This window comes from Peromyscus maniculatus, chromosome 18, assembly GCF_049852395.1.
Source record: "Peromyscus maniculatus bairdii isolate BWxNUB_F1_BW_parent chromosome 18, HU_Pman_BW_mat_3.1, whole genome shotgun sequence".
Classification (NCBI taxonomy): Eukaryota; Metazoa; Chordata; class Mammalia; order Rodentia; family Cricetidae; genus Peromyscus; species Peromyscus maniculatus.
The window spans coordinates 54,278,640-54,301,630 of NC_134869.1; the positions used below are offsets into that span (position 1 = coordinate 54,278,640).

General features: G+C 38.0%; 2 protein-coding genes across 2 annotated transcripts; one reads left to right on the forward strand and one right to left on the reverse strand.

Annotated features, from left to right (window-relative positions):
• Nucleotides 1-1,725: 1,725 nt before the first annotated feature.
• Or10a7 (olfactory receptor family 10 subfamily A member 7) lies at nucleotides 1,726-2,676 on the reverse strand. Its single transcript, XM_006996617.1, has one exon. The coding sequence runs from the start codon at nucleotides 2,674-2,676 to the stop codon at nucleotides 1,726-1,728; it is 951 nt and encodes a 316-aa protein (XP_006996679.1).
• Nucleotides 2,677-12,582: 9,906 nt separating this feature from the next.
• Nucleotides 12,583-13,545, forward strand: LOC102924933 (olfactory receptor 10A2-like). Its single transcript, XM_006996616.1, has one exon. It carries the CDS (start codon nucleotides 12,583-12,585, stop codon nucleotides 13,543-13,545), a length of 963 nt encoding a protein of 320 aa, XP_006996678.1.
• Nucleotides 13,546-22,991: the final 9,446 nt, after the last annotated feature.

The following is a 22,991-nucleotide window of genomic DNA, read 5'->3' on the forward strand; positions in this document are numbered from 1 at the left end:
ATGTTCTTTCTCTTTCTTTCCTTTTCAAAAGGAACACAAAAATGAAATTCAAATAAATACAGAACCAATTAGGCAAAAACAAAGCCAAAAATAAACAAAAAGCTCATAACAAAACAAAACAAACCCCCAAAACATGAAGTTCCTTTTGTGTTGGCCAACTACTCCTCAGCATTGAGCCTGTCCTGGAGTATGATTGATATACTCAGTGGTACTCCATTACAGAAAACTGAATTTCCCTTTGCTTGCATAAATCAGTTACAAACAGATTCCTGGTTTGTTATGAGGCCACAAATCTACCTCCACCTCTCAGTCCTGGGAGGCTGCCTGGTTTGAACCTGTGCAGGTCTTGTGTGTGCTGCCATAGTCTCTGTGAGTTCATATGTGCTTCAGTGCTGTGTCTGGGAGATGCTGTTTCCTTGGAGTCATCCATCCTTTTTGGCTCTTACAATCTTTCTACTTCCTCTTCCCATAGATCTCTAAGCCTTGAGAGAAGAAGGAGTTTGATGAAGACATCCTACTTAGGACTGAATACTCCAAAGTCTCTCACTCTCTACACATTGTCCAGTTGTGGGTCTCTGTGTTAAATCCCATTTACTGCAAGAAAAAGCTCTTCTTATGAGCAAGGCGCTGGTCTATGGGTATAGCAATGTATCATTAGGAACCATTTTATCATTACGTTTGTTTTGCAGAATAATCACAGCAGATTTTCCCTTAGGCGTGTGACCTATCTATTCTCAGGTAATTAGCCACATTAGCATTGGCCATTATGAGGTCCGTCTCACGGAGTGGACCTTAAATCCAATCCGAAGTGGTTGATAACTCCCATAACATTTGCACCAACTACATCAGCATGCCTTTCAGCAGGTCTCTGTTCTGCTTTTGTGCCATGGTGTACTGTGAATATTTTTATTTGAATTATAAAAACGGGTGATTAGTAAATAACTAATACCTAACTTAGTCTCTGAGCAAAAAGTCCATAATTATACAATCAAATTTTAATTCTAAGATAATTTTATTTTAAAGGCTCATTTAAGTATGGAATTCACATTAAGAGTTTGCATTATGAATTCCTTGAATCTGTAAATCTCATTTTTTAGAAAATCTACATTAATAAAAAAATTACATAAACCACATTACATTCTTCTATCTCATTAACCATAGATCACATGTTTGTGATAGATATTTACATTTACTCTGCATCATATTTGTTACCCTTTTCCATCTGGCTTCATCCCCTAAAAGTCTGGTCTTCATATACTGAGTCAAAGACCATTTTACTCTGCTTCAGATTTGGTTTGGGGTAGAATAGAAGCAATCATATATTTAAAATAAAAACAGGATAAGACTTGGATCACTGCTGTTTTTTGGTGCAGAGCTCCTGTAGTTTTTTTCGTATATCATGTCCTGAGGAATATCTGCATATGTACAATTAATAAAAACACTTACCACTTCAGGCCAAAGGGTGTCCAATTTCCATCATATGACCTGAGTGGCAATCACATAAACTTTCCCACAGTTTTTAAATGGTCTGCTTAAAATCTTTTCCTCAACTACTTCAACTTGAGAGTTCCATTTCTTCCTTGTGGGGACTCTGATCAATGGCCTGGGATGAGCCCAATATTGAAGTTATTCTGATGAAACAAGAAAAATCATCCACTCCTTTCCCTGAAATGTGGGTGAATGCTGTATTCCCACTTTGCTAAGAAATGCTCTGCATGAAGGATTTTATAATGGATCTAACTTCTTTAAGACCTTTCGAGTGATAGTTCTCTTGACTGCTCCTTTCACTTCATTGTTCCTTAGGCTGTAAATGATGGGGTTTAACATAGGTGTAATGACAGTATAAGACAAAGAAACAAGTTTCTTGCTCTCAGGAGACTGGCTAGATTTAGGCCTTAGATAAGTCAAGCTGGCTGTTCCATAAAAGAGGGATACCACAATAAGGTGTGATGAACAAGTAGAAAATGCCTTCTGGCGACCAGTAGCAGATGGCATCCTCAAAATGGTCCCAATAATGCGGGTATAAGAGACCAAAATGAGAGAAAATGGAAACATGATAAAGAGAAGAGTGGATGCAAGTGCTTGCATTTCATATGTAGTTGTATCTTCAGTAACTAATTTTAAGACAGGAGGACCATCACAAAAAAAGTGGTCTACAGAATTGGGCCCACAGAAAGGAAGAGCCATCATCCAAGCTGTCTGAAGCATGGACACAGGAACACCAGACAGCCAAGAACCTATGGCCATATACAAGCACAGGGACCTATTCATTATGACAGAATAACGGAGAGGGTTACAGATGGCCACAAAGCGGTCATAAGCCATCATAGAGAGGAGAAAACATTCAGAGCTGCCAAAGAAGAAGAAGAAGTACATCTGGGTGCCACAGGCCACGAAAGAGATGACTTTCCTTGTTGACACTAGGTCTACCAGCATCTTTGGCACCATGACTAGAGTAAAACACACTTCAAGCAGTGATAGGTTTCGCAGAAAGAAATACATGGGTGTTTGAAGAGCAGGGTCCACACTGGTAACTGTGACAATGAGAAAATTCCCCAGCAATGTAACTGAATAGATGGCCAGAAACAAAACGAAGAGGGAAACCTGCATGTCAGGGTTGCTTGTGAATCCCAGAAGAACAAATTCAGTGACTCTGGAGTGGTTTTCACAAGTCATATTTTAGACAATTTCTAGTAAAAAATCAAGATAAGATATATCAAAAGCATTCATCAATATAGATACCATCTTAAATAAAATAAGTAACAATAAATAACAAACAATAAAAATCCATAAAATACATTCTTGCTCTCAGTAGAGTATTGGATCCTAATTTAATTAGTTATATGTTACTGAGGCTGAAACATTTATTTGTGACCCACTAAACAATTCATTGACCTTTTAACACAAGAAATAAAATTTTATTTCTCATTCTAGTTGATTTTTGGAAAACTGTATTTTTTTTATAAAAATAATTTTGACTCAATGTTGTTATGTGATGAATACCTATGAAACCTATGAGTACATACAATATGAAGCTGATGTGACGGTCTTAGGATTTCCCCCCAAAACAGCAGGACTTCTAACAAGCCTGCATGCATATGAACAAATACCTTGGTGTCTGAACTGCACATGCTTGTGTGATTAAAGTCCAAAGTGCTTCTTATGTACATCACTATTGCTTTATCAATGAAATCAATTCAAATCAAATTTTAATAAAATATAAAATAAAATAAATCTTAATACTTATTTAAAGTAACCAAATTTTCAGCATTCCATGACTTTCCAGGTAATACAAGTGTCCCATCATTTGTTTTATTTTAATGCAGGACAAAGTTATTTGATATTCTCTAATTAAACATTTCCATTATTTTTCTTAGAATATTTTTGCAATACAGGAATGCAATATAAAATAATATGTTTAAAAATTGAAGTTGAGGGGCAAAAGAAATTACAAAGAAATCTCTGGATGTATCTTACCAACTAATGGCTCACATTTCTCATTTAATATGAAGTCCAACCAATTTGTCAAAGGGTAATGATAACAGAACTTGAAATTTTCAATAGCTCAGTCTTCAATAAAACAAAAGGCTTAGATGAACTAACCTGCTTTGTTTTGGCACTAAATGGTGAATATGTTTTAGTAACAATACTTAAAAATGTAACTAACCTTGGGGAAATGATCCCTGGGACATTGTAAAGGACTACTGTTAATTGAACAACATTTTACCCCAAAGGGAGACTATGGAATTCTGACTCAAAACTCATTTTAACTAATAAATTATGTCACTTCTAATTTGTTAGTATTATAAGGATTTCCCAAAGCTACCAAGTCCTGATTCCTCTTTGTTTAAGTTATTGGCTCAACTCTCTCTCTCTCTCTCTCTCTCTCTCTCTCTCTCTCTCTCTCTCTCTCTCTCTCTCTCTCTCACACACACACACACACACACACACACACACACACACACACACAAGCACTTTTTGTATAAGTTTCATCACTTTGCTAGGAAAGTTCCTCAGTTAGCTACCCAAATCCATTTACAAGCTCTGCTTCCAGACCGATTTAGTTTTCTTTTCATTGTTATTATAAAACACCAAAGACCTTGGAGAGAAAATGGTTTACTTGGCTTTCACTGCCAGGTCAGAATCTATCAAAAGCAAAAGTCTGTGCAGGAACTTGAGGCAAGAACCTAAAGACAGGAACCCAAAGACAGGGACCTGAAGAAAAAATATTTGCTGGTTTACTTTCTGGCTCACCCATTGGCTCATGCCTAGTATTTTTATATAGAAGAAGAGCACCTGCCCAGGAAATGTTGCTACATCACAGTGGCCTTGGCTTCAGAGATGTATAAAATAAATGCATATAAAAAACTTACACAACCAGATATAGTAACACATGCCTTTAATCCCAGTAATTGAGAGGCACTGTGAGATTGAGGCTAACCAAGTCTACAGAGAGAGTTCCAGGACAGTCAGAGCTACAGAGTGAAACCCTATGTTTGAAAAAAAAAATTTAGACTGACCAGTGCTCTGGGTTTGAACATTATCATTGCAAAAAATACATAGATAAGATAAAGAGCAAGAAATTTGGCAGTCTTTTACATTTCTAAAATGCTAATGCAAAATGAAGGAAAATAATATTGTTTTATAGTTTTGCAGTTACTCCTATCAATAGATAAGGTGATACAAGTAATAGATGAGATAATACATTGATAAATTTCTTCTCTCTGGGTCCACGTAAGTGAAATTAGAATTTTAATATATATTTTTATTTTTTAAAATTCATATAAGATACTTGTAATAACATAATTTCTACCTCTCTTGCTTTTGTTGTCAATTCCTCCATTTCTACTCCATAATTCCTTTTCAGATTCATGACAATTTCTTGAAACCTACTGAGTTCATATAGTGTTGTTTGTTGTACGCATATGCATTCAACACTGACCATTTGTTACAGGCTAACCTATCAACCTATAAGCTATTTCAGCTATTTCCCAGGATCATGTGGGGAAAACGATTCTCTCTTTCTGAGCAGATACTATCTTACAGATTTTCATTCAGGGGTGGGGCCTTGTAAAATTGCTCTCTCATTCCTGTTGGCATGTCAATTGGTGTTGTCATTATGCAGGTCTTGTTTAGGCAACTATCTTGTTGAGATTTCATGGGTACATCATGCCTTTTGTGTCTCATAGACACTATCTCTCAGTGGCTATCCTAGTCCTCTGGCCCCTACAATCTTTCTACCCATTATTCTGCAAGAGTCCCTGAACCTTAGGTGTAGGGGTTGTGTTACAGATGAACTAATTGGGGTTGGGCACTTCATGGTGACTTACTCTGAATTTTGACCAGTTGTGAATCTCTGCACTAACCTCTGTCTGCTGCAAAATGAAGCTTCTTTGATGAGGGCTAATGCCTACTCTTACCTGTGGATATAATAAGTGTTTAGAGTATAGTTAGAAGTTATACTGATTTAAGAAAATGCTAGTAGTAGTTTCTTCTCTAGGGTACATGATCTCTCCAGCAATAGATACTTGCATAGGTTTACAATATTAGTTGCTGTGGGATAATCTTTTTGTACACTGTGAAGATATGTCTTTGCCAATGTACCTTCCAATTGGTTTAATAAAGAGCTGAATGGTCAATAGCTAGTCAGGAGAGAACAGGTGGGCCTTCCAGGGACAGAATGGAACTGGAGATGAATCTAGATGAGGCATGACACTCACAGAGACTGAAGCAGCAAACACAGGGCCAACACAGCTCCTCTGCATATATTATAGCTTTCAATTTAGTATTTTTATAGGACTCTGAGTCTGTGAATGAGTGAGTCTCTGATTCTTGTGCTTGTTCTTGGGATTCTTTTCCTTCTGCTGTTTTGTCTTGTCCAGCTTCAATGTGATGGGTTTTTATTGTATTATATTTTATTTTGTTATGTTTTGTTGTTATGTCATAAAAGCTTGTTCTTTTCTAATGAGATACAGAAAGGGAGTGGATCCAGATTGGAAGAGAGGTGGGGGAGGAACTGGGAAAAGCAGAGGCAGGGGAAATTTAATCAGGATATATTGTATGAGAGAAATATCTAGTTTTGATAAAAGGAGAAAGTAAATAAAACTTTAAAACAAAAAAGTAATGGAAATTATATAATATATATATATTGCAAATGGAGAGAGTAAGAGCCACATCCAATGTAGGCCAATTATAATTATCTGAAGTTGTGGAAAGCTCAGAGAGATAGAAATCTGATAGGGGAATGCCAATCTGAGTATCTCTTTGAGTGTGGATACACTCTTTTTAATTTCTTGGATATGAAAACTGCAAGGTCTCTGGCTTTAGTGGCTTATGATTATATCTTCAGATTCTCAAACTTCCAGTCTCACACTGAAAACTTACATGACCAGTTTTTCTGTTCATGAGACCTTTGGGCTGGAACCAACATCCCAGTGTCTCCAGCATATAGATGGTCTGTTGTGGAACATCTTAGTCTCCTTAAACATGTGAGTCAATTCTATAGAAATCCCAGTACTATCTGTTCAATGCATCTCAATTTGTGTATCTATCGACTCATGCATCTTTCTCTTCTTGAATAATTCTCTCCCTTGAGACTTCTCTCTTCTAAAAATTCCAGTGTTTGACTGCAGTTGGTAGCTGTAGAAGAAGTAGAAGCAGATCTACCTAAGATAATACCTTCAAACTTGGTTTCTCACTGTTCCTTTCTTTTGCTTTTAGTTCTTATGATAGTACCAGAAGTACCAGAGGATGTTGGCTGTCAGTGAAATGACATACTTTAACCAAAGCATAAACATTGAATTAAAAAATATTGTAATTACTTATTTGTTGTGTGTGTGTGTGTGTGTGTGTGTGTGTGTGTGTGTGTGTGTGCTGTGTACACATGAGCATGTGTGGTGACTTCCTCACCATCTACCATATTGGTTGAAGGGTTAAACTTTCTGGTCATCAAGTTATTACAGCAGATTTCTGTTGTGGGGATTCGTTTCACCAAGAGCTTTGTGGTACAAGCCTTGGGGCGTGGCTTCTTGTCTGCATATGTGACCGCTTAAGAGGAAAGAGAGAGAGAGTCCTGCTCTCTCTTGGGGAAAGGGGACTGAGTCAGGAGGCAGCAGAAGCAGTTTGCAGTTGGTCCCCATCAGCCTTAAGGAGAACAGAAGCTGGATCAGCAGCGGATCTGCAGCACATCTACCTTGCTTTGTATTTGAGTCTGTTTTCTCATCGCACCCCTCAGATTTATTTACCCACTGGTCTGTGATGCCAGACCTCAAATTGTTCATTTCTTTCTTTTTTGTTCATTTTTCTTTATTAAGAAATTTTCTACTCACTCGACATACCACCTACAGATCCCACCTCCCTCCCAAGCCACCCCACATCCCCACGTCCCCAAATCAAGGTCTCCCATGGGGAGTCAGCAGAGCCCAGCACACTGAGCCTAGGTAGGTCCAAGCCCCTCCCCACTGCACCAAGACTGTGCAAGGCCTCACACCGCAGGCACTGGGCTCCCAAAAGCCTGCCCATGCACCAGGGATTGATCCCGATCCCCCTGCCTGGGTGGCCCCCCAAACAGTTCGAGCCAGTCTTCCATATACAGATAGCCTAGTCCAGTCCCATGGGGGCTCCACAGCCACAAGTCTACAGTTCGTGGGCTTCCACTAGTGTGGCCAGTCATCTCTGCACATTTTCCCATCATGATCTTGACATTTTCTGCCTGCAGAATCCCTCCTTTCTCTCATTGATTGGATTCCCAGAGCTCAGCCTGGTGCCAGGCCATGGATCTCTGCATCTGCCTCCATCAGTCACTGGACAAAGGCTCTATGATAATGGTTAGGGTATCACTAGACTGGTCACCAGAGTAGACCAGTACAGGTACCCTCTAGACCACTGCCAGCACTCCAAGGTGGAGGTCATCCTTGTGAATTCCTGAGAGCCTCCCCATCACCCTGCCTCTTCCTTTTCCCATGATGTCCTCATCTATCATGGTATCTCCCTCTCTATCCTCCCACTCTGGCCCTGTTCCAGCTTGACCCTCCTATTTCCCTATGTTCTCATGCCCCACTCCTCACCCTCCACCAATAACCCTCCACTCCCAGTCCTCTCACATAGATCTCATCCACTTCTCTTTCCCTGGGCCATCCAGGTGTCCCTCCTAGAGTCTTTCCCTGTTAGCTAGCCTCTCTGGAGCTGTGGGTTGTAGTTTGGCCATCCTTTCCCTCGAATCTAGTATCCACTTATGAGTGAGTGAATACTATATTTGTCCTTCTGAGTCTGGGTTACCTCACTCAGGATGATATTTTCTAGTTCCATCCAGTTGCCTGCAAATTTCATGATATCAATATTTTTTACAGCTGAGTAGTACACCATTGTATATATGTACCACATTTTCTTTATCCATTCTTCAGTTTAAGGGCATCTAGGTTGTTTCCAGGTTCTTGTTATTACGAATAATGCTGATAATGAACATAGCTGAGCATGTGTCCTTGTGGTAAGCATGAGCATTCCTTGGGTATATGCCCAAGAGTGGTATAGCTGGGTCTTGAGGAAGACATATTCTCAATTTTCTGAGAAACCGCCATACTGACATCCAGAGTGGCTGTACAAGTTTGCATTCCCACCAACAGTGGAGGAGGGTTTCCCTTGCTCCACATTCTCTCCAACATAAGCTGTAATCAGTGTTTTTTATCTTAGCCATTCTGACAGGCATAAGATGGTATCTCAGAGTTGTTTTGATTTGCACTTCCCTGATGACTAAGGCTGTTGAACAATTCCTTAAATGTCTTTCAGCCATTTGAGATTTTTCTTTTGAGAATTCTCTGTTAAGCTCTATAGTCCATTTTTTAATTGGATTGTTCAGTATTACGAAGTCTAGCTTTTTGATTTCTTTATATATTTTGGAGATCAGCCCTCTGTCAGATTTGGGGTTGGTGAAGATCTTTTCCCATTCTGTAGGCTGTTGTTTGGTCTTATTGACCATGTCCTTTGCTCTACAAAAGCTTCTCAGTTTCAGGAGGTCCCATTTATTAATTGTTGCTCTTAGTGTCTATGCTACTGGTGTTTTATTTAGGAAGTGGTCTCCTGTGCCACTGAGTGAGAGACTGCTTCCTACTTTCTCTTCTATCAAATTCAGTGTAATTGGATTTATGTTCAGGTCTTTGAATCACTTGGACTTGAGTTTTGTGCATGGTGACAGATATGGATCTATTTGCAATCTTCTGCATATTGACATCCAGTTATGCCAGCACCATTTGTTGAAGATGCTTTCTTTTTTATGGTACTATTTTGGCTTCTTTATCAAAAATCATATGTTCATAGGTATGTGGATTAATGTCAGGGTCTTCAGTTTGATTCCATTGGTCCATATGTCGATGTTTATGCCAGTACGAACCTGTTTTTATTACTATAGCTCTATAGTAGGGTTTGAAGTCAGGGATCATGATGCCTCCAGAAGTTGCTTTATTATAGAGGATTCCTTACCTATCCTGGGGTTTTTGTTTTTCCATATAATGTTAAGTATTTTTCTTTCCAAGTCTGTGAAGAATTGTGTTTGTATTTTGATAGGGATTGCATTGAATCTGTAGATTGCTTTTGGTAGGATTGCCATTTTCACTATGTTAATTATACCTATGCGTGAGCATGGGAGATCTTTCCATTTTCTGATATCTTCTTTGATTTCTTTCTTCAGAGACTTAAAGTGCTTATCATACATGTTGTTCACTTGCTTAGTTAAAGTTACCACAAGGTATTTTATATTATTTGTGGCTACTGTAAAGGGTGATGTTTCTCTGATTTCTTTCTCAGTCCATTTATCATTTGTATATAGGAGGGCTACTGATTTTTTTTTAGTTAATCTTGTATCCTGCCTCCTTACTGAAGGAAATTATCAGCTGTAGGAGTTCCCTGGAAGAATTTTGGGGGTAACTTATGTATACTATCATATCATCTGCAAGATGTAGCATGAATCTTAAAATGTCTTATTAATAAAAACAAACCTGAAGCCAGGTATTGGGTGAATGCTGGAAGATCAGAGAAGCAGAACAAGCCACAGTCACCTCACTTTGCCAATTCCTCAGCTGATCCTGTTTCTTCAGACTGAGTCCTCATCCAAATAGATCTTAGCTGAACTGTGCTGTTCAAAGCCTAAAAGCTTAACCAGCTCTAGTCCCTGGTTTTCATGCCTTACATACCTTTCTGTTTTCTGCCATCACTTCCTGGGAGTAAAGGCGTGAGTCACCAGGCCTGACTGTTTCCAGTGTGGCTTTGAATTCACAGAGATCTAGATGGATCTTTGCCTTCAGAATGCTGGGATCAAAGGTGTGTGCCACCATTTTCTGGCTTCTGTATCTAGTACATGCTCTGTTCTCTGGCCGAAGATAAGTTTATTAGGTGCACAATATTTTGGGGAACACAATATCAATACAGCAAATAGTGAAAGTTTGACTTCTTCCTTTCCAATTTGTATCTCCTTGATCTCCTTTTGTTGTCTTATTGCTCTAGCTAGAACTTCAAGTACTATGTTGAATAAGTATGAGGAGAGTAGACAGCCTTGTCTTGTTCCTGATTTTAGTGGAATCGCATTTAGTTTCTCTCCATTTAATTTGATGTTGGCTGTCAGCTTGCTGTAAATTGCCTTTACTATGTTTAGGTATGTTCTTTTATTCCTGATCTCTCTAGAACCTTTATCATGAAGGGGTGTTGGATTTTGTGGAAGGCTTTTTCAGCATCTAATGAGAGATGATCATATGTTTTTTTTTTCTTTCAGTTTGTTTATATGGTGTTCAGTTTGTTTATCATGGTGGATAATTTTTTTTGATGTGTTCCTGGATTTGGTTAGCCAGTATTTTATTGAGGATTTTTGCATCAGTGTTCATGAGGGAAATTGGTCTGTAATTGTCTTTCTTTGTTGCATCTTTGTGTGGTTTGACTATCAGGGTAACTGTAGCCTCATAAAAATAGTTTGGTAATGTTTCTTCTGTTTCTATTGTGTGGAACAATTTGAAGAGTATTTGCTTAGCTCTTCTTTGAAAATCTGGTAGAATTCTTCACTGAAACCATCTGGTCCTGTGCTTTTTGGGGGTAGAGGGGTTAGTGATTGTTTCTGTTTCCTTAGGGGTTATTGAGCTATTTAAATTGTTTATCTGGTCTTGATTTAACCTTGGTATGTGGTACCTGTCCAGAAAATCATACATTTCTTTTAGATTTTCCAATTTTGTAGAGTACAAGTTTTTGAAGTATGATCTGATGATTCTCTGGACTTCCTTGTTGTCTGTTGTTATGTTTCCATTTTCATTTCTGATTTTGTTAATTTGGATGCTCTCTCTCTGCTTTTTGGTTAATTTGGATAAGGGCTTGTCTATCTTGTTAATTTTCTCAAAGAACCAACTCTTTGTTTCATTGATTCTTTGTATTGTTCTCTTTGTTTCTATTATTGATTTCAGACCTCAATTTGATTATTTCCTGCTGTCTGTTTCTCCTAAACTGTCCATTTCTTAAGAGAAAATTGTTTCATTAAGATATATCAACCAATTCAATGGGAAGTTTAAGTTATTGGTCATTCACACCATTTATGCTAGTCCAAATGAAAGATTGATAGTGAAGGACTGGGAATGTCTTTGTGCGTTGTTTGGACTTCATTTGTGTTCTAAACTACACCCACTGGAATTGCAAAGATCTGAATGGTAACTGGGTAATAGAGCTTCATAAAGGATGCTATAGCATAGTCCTTAGAGATTCAGGTGAATCATGGGTATCAGTTGGAAACTTTTACTTTACTGTGTCTTCAATGAAATACTTGATAGTAATAGATTATCTCTAAAAATATACTAAAAAAAAAGTCAAGTTGCACAAGAAACATTGCTTTGTGTTGTTGTTGAATATATTTCTCCTGAGACTAACATAATTACACAGTACAGGTATATAATCCCTATGGTCTCTCATAAAAATAAAAGTGCTGCTTATGCTTATAATTCATGTTGTCATTTGGCATTGTAAAACACAATACCAACAGCAAGAAGAAGCTTTTCCTTCTAGGCAGTCCTCCAAGCTGCAATATCCTGAAAAAGTTTATTAATGTTGAGAAGATCTTGTATGTTTTTCTATGTCTGTGTTTCTTATTTGTCTAATCATTAACATATTCTATTTAAGCCAGAATTAGATTGTCATGTAGATAAATGCTAAATAAGTGACTGGAATAGACTTTCTTTCTGTTGGATACTTAAGTGGAGCCGTTGAGATGATTGTAGAGGTCAGATAATTAGAACATGATACTTCCTTATTTAATTTTCTACTGTTTTATAATTGAAACACTGTCATATGTAAATTGTAAAAGAGCTTTGTGAATTACTAGGTAAAAATTAGAATTCATTACTTAGATGCCTTTTTATTCAAGTTTCTGTGAAAACAGAACAAGATCCACAACAGAAATATGTATTTACTTGAATGGGTTGTTTGTCTCACTGGCATTCAGATATCTCTGTTCTTTTGTTAGCACACTGATAGTGGAAATTTCATTACAGAGCATAATTGACACTGGTCACTGCTGACTGTGTCCCTTGGAACTATCTGCCTGCTCTGTTGTCTTCACGGATGTCTGACTCTGAGCTCATGAGGAATGGAAGCCTGCCCCTCTGCATTGAATTCACCTTGGTGGCCTTTTCTTCTCTAGCAGAGCTGCAGCTTGTCCTCTTCTTTGTGTTCTTGGTTATCTATTTGTTTACTGTGGGAGGAAATCTCATCATCATCTGTGTGATCTGGGCCACCCCTTCCCTGCACACTCCCATGTACTTCTTCCTGATCAATCTCTCCTTTCTGGAGATGTGTTATATCAGCAGTGTGGTGCCTCAGATGCTTGTGCACCTACTGGTGCATCCCAAGACCATAAGTGTGGGAGCCTGTGCAGCTCAGATGTATGTATTCACCATCTTGGGAATGACAGAATGCTGGCTGCTGGCTGCCATGGCTTATGATCGCTTTGTGGCTATTTGTTACCCACTGCATTACACAGTGCGGATGGGCCCTTCGGTTTGCTTGAAGTTGGCTGGGGCATCTTGGATGACTGGAACAGTGGTGGAGGCAGTCCAGATCACATGGATCTTCACTCTGCCTTTCTGTGGAGCAGGAAAAATTCAGCATTTCTTTTGTGACATCATGCCTGTGGTGAAACTGGCATGTGTGGATACCTCCCAGAATGAAATTGTGCTATTTATCTTTTCCCTGATCTTCATTATGAGTCCCTGTCTCTTCATTATGTGCTCCTATGTGCGCATCCTTCTGACCATCTTGAGAATTCCTTCAGCAGCAGGCAGACACAAAGCTTTCTCTACCTGTTCCTCTCACATTCTGGTTGTTTCTCTTTTCTATGGCACTGCCTTGTTCACTTATGCCCAACCCAAGAGTTCACACACCCCAGACACCGACAAGGCTACTGCTCTCATGTACACTGTGGTCACCCCTGCTCTGAATCCTGTTATCTACACTTTGAGGAACAAGGAAGTGAAAGAAGCCTTTCGAAAGGTAACACAGAGGAAGCTCCTTAGACAAATGGACTAGTTTCACCCCAGCAGCTAAAACTTTTACCATTGTACAGAGAGTTTACTCAACTCTATCACTCCTCTAACATTTCATGTTGTTATTGAAGCACTGATACCCTAACAAATATGTTTACTTTAGAGTTTTCAATGTAAACAATTAAAGAGTAACACATACTAGGATTATTTATTTGATTAATCATTCATTCAAGTTTTTATGGTATTTAGAAATGAACTCAGTCTAAGACAGTGCACTGATATCAAGCTAAACCTACTCTTTTTTTCACTTTGAACTTTCAGACAAGCCTTAAACTCACTCTGTAGTCAAGTTAGGCCTTAAATCCATGGTTTTCCTACCTGAATCTCTTGAAAATCTGGGATTATAAAACAGCGCTAAATGTGGTTTGTTCAAATTTTCAGCTTTTAATCTACATGTTGTGGCTGCCATCATTTTATATTTTTGGTTGTGAGTCTAGCCTTTAACTGCTGAGCCATCTCTCCAGCCCAGCTGCCATCATTTTAAAACCGTTAGAAATAATTATTCATGGAGCAGAAATATTGTAAAACACAATCAAAAAAGTATTTTCCTTTAGATCTAGTAAGGCATTGAGTGTTGCTCAATACAACAAATATGTGTTGCTCTGATTGGTTGATAAATAAAGCTGTTTGGTTTATGGCAAGGCAGATTAGAGGCAGGTGGGAAATTCAAAAGGGAGAGACAGGAAAAAGGCAGAGAGAGATGCCAGCCTGCTATCCATGGAGCAGTATGTAATGGCACACAGGTAAAGCCACGGAAAACATGGCAACATATATATTAACAGAAATGGGCGTAGGAGTGGTAGGCCTGAGCTAATGTCCAAGCAGTTGTAATTAATATAAGCCTCTGTGTGTTTACTTGGGTCTGAGTGGGTGTGAACTGGGCAGGACACAGGAAAAACTTCAGCTACATTCATTAGTTATCAATATTTTGAGAATGTATGTTCCTAAAAGCATCTCTACGGTAATGGTAAGAATCTTTATTCATAATGAACAGAATCAGTTCAGACTATCTTCAAGAAGTAAAGGGTGATATATTCATATGCTGGGATCATTAACAATTAAATAAATGTAAGGATTGCAGAGGCATAGATGAATTTTAAATACATAGTGACTGAACAAAAAAGGGAAGGATTAAACAGAAGTATACTAAGGGAATTGGTTCCATTTAAATAAAATTTTAGAAGATATAAGCTTATACAGAGGAAACTTGCAAAGTTTTTGTCAGGATTTTGGTAGAGGGTTTTAATAATTGTGGACCTTGAAATTACACTGAGTTATGCATTCATTCTCTAGAACATCTTCAGTTTGACAGCTATTAATACACAACCTGCTCAGCAAAGAAATAAAAACATCCATCTCACTCAGTTCTTCTTGGTGCATGTACCCAGGTTCTGGCTAATAGAAACAATTGTCTGTAGAAAAATGTTTCTCAACTCATTGTCCTGGAAAGCAGTCAAGAATACAGTAATACATGACTATGAGAACTTATTTTGAAATTTAAGATTGCATCATAATCCTTTTAGTTAATGATGTATTCTTCTTTCTCTTAACTGCAGACCCATAGCATTCTGCTGGCATAGACTCCAGATAGGAAATAAAAAGTCTTCTACTTGATTTTGTCCTGCTCGGTTTCTCAGGGCACACTGCTGGAAGGTGAGGTCTAGAGAGAGGTATTTGGATCACAGGATAGAGCCCCAGAAGAGAATCAATACCTATCTCTGCTTTCTATCGGGAGTTAAATAGTACAGCCTCCTGATCTTGGACTTTCTAGCCTTCAGAAATTTGAACCAAAATAAAACTGTTTTCTTTATATGCACTCTGCTTTTGATATTTGCCACATACATCTTTTATCATATTGTTGTATCAACATCTTCACTAAGTAAACAAAATCTTGAATATTCTGATAGAGAAACAGAAAACAGACAAAGAAATAGAGTTCAAGAATTCCAACTTGAGGCTGGGAGGTGGTGGCACACACCTTTGATCCCAGCACTTGGGAAGCAGAGGCAGGTGTGTGGTGGTATTATGTTCCCCAAAATATTGTGTACCTTAATAAACTTATCTGGGGTCAGAGAACAGAAAAGCCACTAGGTAGGCGGTGATAGCACACACCTTTAATCCTGGCATTCCAGAGATAGAAATCCCTCTGGATCTCTGTGAGTTCAAGGCCACATTGGAAACAGCCAAGCATGGTGACACGCCTTTAATCCCAGAAAGCTAGCCTTTAATCGCAGGGAGTGGTGGTAGAAAGCAAAAAGATATATAAGGCGTGAGGGCCAGAAACTAGAAGATTTGGCTGGATAAACATGTGGCTGGTTAAGCTTCAGGCTTTCTAGCAGCACAGTTCAGCTGAGATTCATTCTGGATGAGGACACAGAAGCTTCCAGTCTGAGGAGACAAGACCAGCTGAGGATCTGGCGAGGTGAGATAGCTGTGGCTTGTTCTGTCTCTCTGATCTACCAGCATGGACCCCAATAACTCGCCTCAGGTTTGATTTTATTAATAAGAACTTTTAAGATTCCTGCTACACAGGTGGATCTCTGTGAGTTCAAAGGCCAGCCTGGTCTACAGAACGAGATCCAGGAGAGACATCAAAACTACACAGAGAAACCTTGTCTTGAAAAATAAAACAAAACAAAACAGAATTCCAACTTGAATTAAATTTTATAAAAATAAACTTGTCCCTCATTTACCTGAACATTCCAGGTGAGAGTCTTGTGTGGTGGGGGAAAGGGATGAGGATGTAGTTTCATGGACCCCCTGGATTGGTAGAACTATAGGTGAGGAAATATTTGCTTTAAAAGTATGGGAATAAGTATTAACATTTTTGCCTTGCATAACTCTCTGGAGACTTTTTCTAGAAGTAAATGTCCTATGCACAGCTAAATGGCTTCAGGAGACTTACTTCAACTGACTGATGTGTATGAAATCCTCCACCAGAAGATTTTTCAGGATATTGCGGAAAATAGGGACCACTACAGCTCTTTTCTGATTCCAATTTCATCTATGCAATTTCCAAACAAAACATCTCCAGACATCCTCACCAGGCTATTCTTAGTCATAGAACAAGACAGCCTATGTCACATAGCATGGTGGGAGTAAATTGATTATGTTAATTTTATTGCCAAACCTTTAAAACTACAAACTGAATTGGTAGTCCAAGATATACCAGTGAGGTACACAGTGATGTAGGAAAAAATTCAAGCCTAATACAGGCACATAAACAATTAGAATTAGGTACCTAACTAATAGTTGTTTTCTTAAATGTTATAGCAACACTTCTCAAAGCAATTTATACTCAAGTCTCTAGTCATTGTTTTTCTAAGCACATTTTTTCGTTTTGTTTTTATTTGTTTTTACAAGTGATATTTATTGACAGAATAGGTTATGATAAGGAATATATATATATATATATATATATATATATATATATATAATAACTATTAATGGAAAAGAGGCCATAAATCTGAAGAAGAATGGGCAGGGGTATGGGGCAGGGTTTGGAGGGAGGAAAGGGAAGGGAGAAATGTTGTAATTATAAATAAATAAATAAATAAATAAATAAATAAATAAATAAATAAATAACATAAAATGATATATATCTTTGCTATATATGTTATGCTTATATTTACATATACACACATATATAATGCAAAGCTATTCATGTGTCTACTTGAGCATTAACCTTTTTCTTTTATATTGAAAATATATTTTTCTCTCATACATCACAACCACAGTTTTCCCTCCCTCCACTCCTCCTAGCTCCCCCTCCATTTCCATGTCAGAAAAGAGCAGACCTCCAAGAGAGGACAGACAAATAGGACAAAACAAGATACAATAAGACTAGGTGAAAGCTTATCATTTACTTAATAGCTAATATGTTGAGGATGGACAAGGTAACCCAATAGGAGGGAAAGAGTCTCAAAAGCAGGCAAAAGAGTCAGAGATACACCCACTACTACTGTTAGGAATCCCATAAAAACACCAAGCTAACAATCATAACATATATGCAGAGGTCCTGGTGTAGACCTATGCAGGTCCTATGTTTGCTGCTTCAGTCTCTGTGAGCCCATGAGAGCCCTGCTTAATTGATTCAGTGGGCCATAGTCCCATGTTATTCTCCATCATCCCTCTGACTCCTACAGTCTTTTCTTTACATCTTCCTGTTCCCCCATCTTTGAGGGGAGAAACCTGGTGGAAAACTTCAATTTAGACTCTCTCCTCATAATGTCTGGCTGTGATTCTCTGCACCTGCTCCCATCTGCTGCTATAGGAAGCCTCTCTGATGATGACTGGACAAGGCACCAATCTGTGAGTATAGCAGAATATCATTAGGAATCATTTCATTTGATTTGTTTTTCAGTTGTGTTTGGTTCCACTTTAGGTCTCTGGGCTATCCTGTCTCTGGTTCCTGGCCATCCAAGCAGTGTAGGGTGTGGCCTCCCTCTTGTGTCTTTGAGTTAAACTAAACATTGCTGGCCACTTCAACAAGTTCTGAACCACTATAGCCCCAGCGAACCATGAAGGCAGGACAGATTGTAGGTGGGGGATTTTGTGGCTGGGTTGGTGTCCAGGTTTCTTCTTCCATAGCCTGAAAAGTAACTTCCCCCTCCAAAGAGACTAGAACTTAGGGGTGATGACTCTAAGCTGGTACCAGCTCAATGTTCCTAAGTTCAATGGGCTGTGTAAAAGTTGTCCTTGACAAGGAGGTGCGCTGCCAATTTCAGAAAGGGACCTTCTATCCTAGCATCAGCCTGGATGGTTTAGTGATCTCCATGGGAACTCCAAGGCCAACAACTCAACTGAATGTAATCCAGTCCAACCACTGGAAGCCTTCCTTGGCTACAAAAGATGGCCAGTTCAGATTCCACATCTTCCTAGGAGTTCCCACTAGGGTCACCCTCATGTATTCCAGGAAGTTTCCACTGCACTAGGTTTCCACACTGCCCCTCCCAATGCCTCCCAATTCCAGTTGTCTCTCCCACAGTCTCTCCCTCCACCCTCTCTACCATCTGATCCCTCCTGCTCCATCTCAGAATAGATTCTGTTTCTTCTTCCCAGGGAGATCCATCCTTCCCATCTATAACCCTCCACTTTATCTAACCTCCCTAGGTCTGTGGATTGTAGCTTGATTATCACTTACTTACTAGCTAATATTCATTTATAAGTGAATTCATACCATATTTGTCTTTCTGGGTCTGGGTTACATTACTTAGGATGATTTATTTTTCTAGTTGCATTCATTTGCCTGCAAATTTCATGATGTCATTTTTTAACAGCTGAGTAATAGTCAATTGTGTAACTATACCACATTTTGTTATCCATTCTTCAGTTGAGGGACACCTAGGTTGTTTCCAGTTTCTGGCTACTATGAATAACACTACCACGAACATAGTGGAGCAAGTGTCCTTGTGGTAGGATGGAGGTCATTTGTGTATATTCCCAGTTTAGTTTTCTGAGGAACCATCATATTGATTTCCATAGTGGTTGTACAAGTTTGCACTCCCACCAACAATGGAGGAATGCTCCTCTTGCCCAACATCCTCACCAGCATGAGCTAACACTTGTGTTATTGACCTTAGCCATTCTGACAGGTGTAAGATGGAATCTCAGAGTACTTTTGATTAGCATTTCCCTGTGGCTAAGGATGTTGAACATTTCTTTAATTATTTCTCAGCCATCTGAGATTACTCTGTTGAGAATTCTCTGTTTTTAAAAATATAGATTGTCTGGGGAGAACATCCAGATAACATGAAAAGTGCTGAATCCTAGGGAAATGTTGTTATGAATCTCAAATTCTCATGAGAATTTTTCTTGTCTCTTTAAATGTTGATTCAGGAAGTAAGCACATGAAAACTCCCTAAGATTGAGTTTGATTCAGATTATATGGCAGTGTGGACAATAAGTAGAAAATTATTCAATGCATGGACCACATCACTGCAGTAAAAAGAGGACTTAAACACAAATATCTTCCTGTAAAACTATTGTTAACAAAATTGCCTACATGATTGTCTTAATAGGTGAGTAACACATCATATATTGTAGTTTAATGGCAAATGCATTCAGAGAAAAGTGCAATGTCTATTAATATCAGCGACTTGGTCAAACAGTTTAGTATGAGCAGTCTGGTCCAGGTATATCTATGCTAGTATCTCTACCTTTTTATGGTATGTGTAGGTGTGTGTGTGTGTGTGTGTGTGTGTGTGTGTGTGTGTGTGTGTGTGTGTGTGCAGTGTGTTTCAAATAAATGCTTGTACTTTTTAGATGTTTTGCAGTGTTATTTGAAATTCATAAAGATAAAAACATTTGCAAAAGTTAAAAAATATTTTCTGATAGGTAAACTTAATTCATTTAAAAATTTTGTATTGAACGATTGATATGTTTTGATCACCTTTAAACTTTAATAGAGAAAATAAGGTAAGACCTTTGACTGTAGTGATAATTACAACTAAAAACATTTTTCATTTTAAATTAATCTGATACTCAGAATGGGTGATATGACTAAATGTAAGTTCATTCCTAGATTTGACTTGAATGTTAATTCTACTTTTTTCAGAGTATTTTTGTGAAATTGTTGATATGTGTGATTGAAGTTGGAGAAATGAATGATCTTAAATAATAACACTGTGATTTCTGTTATATATATATATATATATATATATTCATATATATATGAATTCCTACTTTTTTGTCATTGAGGTAATCTGTGTACACAAAGGAAGCATGTAAGAGATGCCTTCATGATTCTCTGAATGTGAGGGAACATCCAATAAATGATGGTCTCTTCAGCCATGTTTGTCGACTGGGATGGTATGCACAGTTCTGACAGCAGAATGCACCTCGTGGCTTCTAAGTAGATTATGGGTTTACCTGCACTTTGCCTCGGTTCTTCTCACTATTCTCAAAATGTTTTATTCCATTTGTTTCTCAGTCTAAGACCTATCATAGAGTCCAAATGTTTTCTATAAACATTTCTTAATATTATCTGAAATGAGTATTCTTTGCAACTGAATGTCTGTTTTTTTTTTGTTTGTTTGATTGTTTTTGTTTTGTTTTTATCTGTGACCTCTCTTGGGACTAATATATACATTACAGGTTGTAAATAATTACCATAATATCCTGAAGACAAAAAATAATATTGTAGAATGTCATGCCCTTGATGAAAATGTAAGCATCTACGTGTGAAGATCCCAGATAAGAGGCTTTCCCAAAAGATATTATTACTTCTAATACTAGACGTCCAACTTACTGGCTATGTATATCTAAGTAATTTTGTTTATTAATAACACCATTTCAATATATACAGTATCTACATCACTTGTTAATATCTTTCCTCATAGTTCCCACTGTTTCTTCTCCTCTCCTCTCCCCCTAATATTCTATATCCCTGTAAAGCCCAAAGTCTTATGTAGACTAGTCAAGCACTCTGACATAGAGCTATATCCACAATGTCATAATTTTTCATTAACTGAATGTTAACTAGAGATTTTAATATTATTATGAAGAAAAACATGTCAACTAAAATTTGAGTCACGTTATTTGATAATATAATACTTTTAAAATTTATATTATTCATATATATAATTTTTATATATTAAATGTTTTTTTAAATTTACCAAATAACCCTTCTCTTTTGTAGGTCATGCATTCATCTTGTCAGTCTCTTCATAAGATGAACCAGAAATATATAAACTTTAGACATACATAAAGAGAAGTTTAAAGATTTAAAAAAATCACATTCACTTCACACACACACACACACACACACACACACACACACACACATTCCTTTAAAATTTTCTTCTTCAAGCTCATTTCCCATCTTTATCTTATATCTCAGATTTCCACACAGATTTTTATCCTCTCACCTCATACAACCTCCTAAAACTGTATTTACATGTTTCTCCCTGTCTGGTATACCTGAAACTCAAGATTTATTTTCTTGATACTAGAATCATAAGAAACCACAACGGTTTACTATGCACAGTGATAGTATCAAACTGTTCCTATGAAGTGATATGGGAAGAAAAATTCAGCAATCTATAGGGTGACAGTAAAAATCAAAGCAATAGAAATAGTAATAGAAACTGTAAAGAAAATTACTCCAAATTGCTGAATTCAATAGAAACTATAAACATGACTTTAATGATTTGTTTTCAATTTTGAAACTGCATCACTGCCATGAAAGTAGTGAAGTGGAAATCAGACAATTCAGCTGGATGAGCTGAGTAAACTGGAAAGGTATACTGATGGTTTTCTCTCTCCTTCTTCTTTTCTTCCCCCACTCCCTTTCCCCTCCCTGCCTCTCTCCTCTTTCTTCCTTCCATGCCTTTTCAATACAGACCACTGCAATGTCAAGTGACTAATGTCACTGAATTTCTTTGAAAACATTTAATATTGTAGTAAATCAAACTTCTTTAACTGAACTGGAAATATGACTTGCCATCCTAACTGTTGTATGCTCAAGAAACAAAACAGCTTGTTTTGTCTTCTAGTATCATCTTTTCATTGAAAAATTTTTTTTCAACTAGAACCCCAGTGGTCTGGGGAGGGGATAAGGCTTGGGGAGTAGTGGGAGGAGGGATGAGAGAGGGATGTGTGATTGGTATGTAAAATGAATAAAAAAAAAACTCTTAGAGAAAAAATATATTGAAAAAAATCTTTTCATTTTGCATACCAACTGCAGTTTCCCCTCCCTCCCCTCCTCTTGCCCCCACAGCACCCCTCATCCACTCCTCAGAGAGGGTAAGGCCTCCCATGGGGAGTCAATAAAACCTGGCATATCAAGTTGAGTCAGGACCAAGTCCCTCCCCCCCTACATCAAGGCTGATCAAGGCATCCCACCATAAGGAAAGGATTCTAAAAATTCAGTTCATGCTCCAGACCCAGAAAGACAAACATGGTATATACTCACTCATGAGTAGATATTAGATGTAAATCAAAGTACAACCAGGCTATAATCCACAGCCCCAGAGAAGCTAGGTAACAAGGAGGACCCTAAGAGGGACACACATGGAATGCTAGGAAGGGAAAATAGATAAGATCTCCTGGGTAACCTGGGGGCAGGGGGAGAGGAGTGGATGAAAGATTCTAGTATCTTTTAATTTGCTGATAATTCTTTAAAAAGATGAATAGATAACACCATCATATAGATTGTTCTAGAGTGAAATCAAAAGTAACTATCTTAATTTTTGTCCAGATACCATGAAACTATAAGCTACTATTTTCCTGGTACAGCTCTCTTTAGACCATGGATGAGCACTGTGTTGCTGTCTGAAACCTGGCCTTTGCAATGACAATGATACTTCAGTATAGTATATGTATAGTATAAGTATATGATATACTTATCACAAGTATAGTTACATAGTGATAAGCTCACCCACCCATCTCTCTTGTCCACTTAGATCAGCTAACAGCCAGAGGATCACA

Bases quoted from the DNA above. Each gene is read 5' to 3' on its own strand.
- Or10a7 (XM_006996617.1), bottom strand. From the start codon at position 2,676: ATGACTTGTGAAAACCACTCCAGAGTCACTGAATTTGTTCTTCTGGGA.
- LOC102924933 (XM_006996616.1), top strand. From the start codon at position 12,583: ATGTCTGACTCTGAGCTCATGAGGAATGGAAGCCTGCCCCTCTGCATT.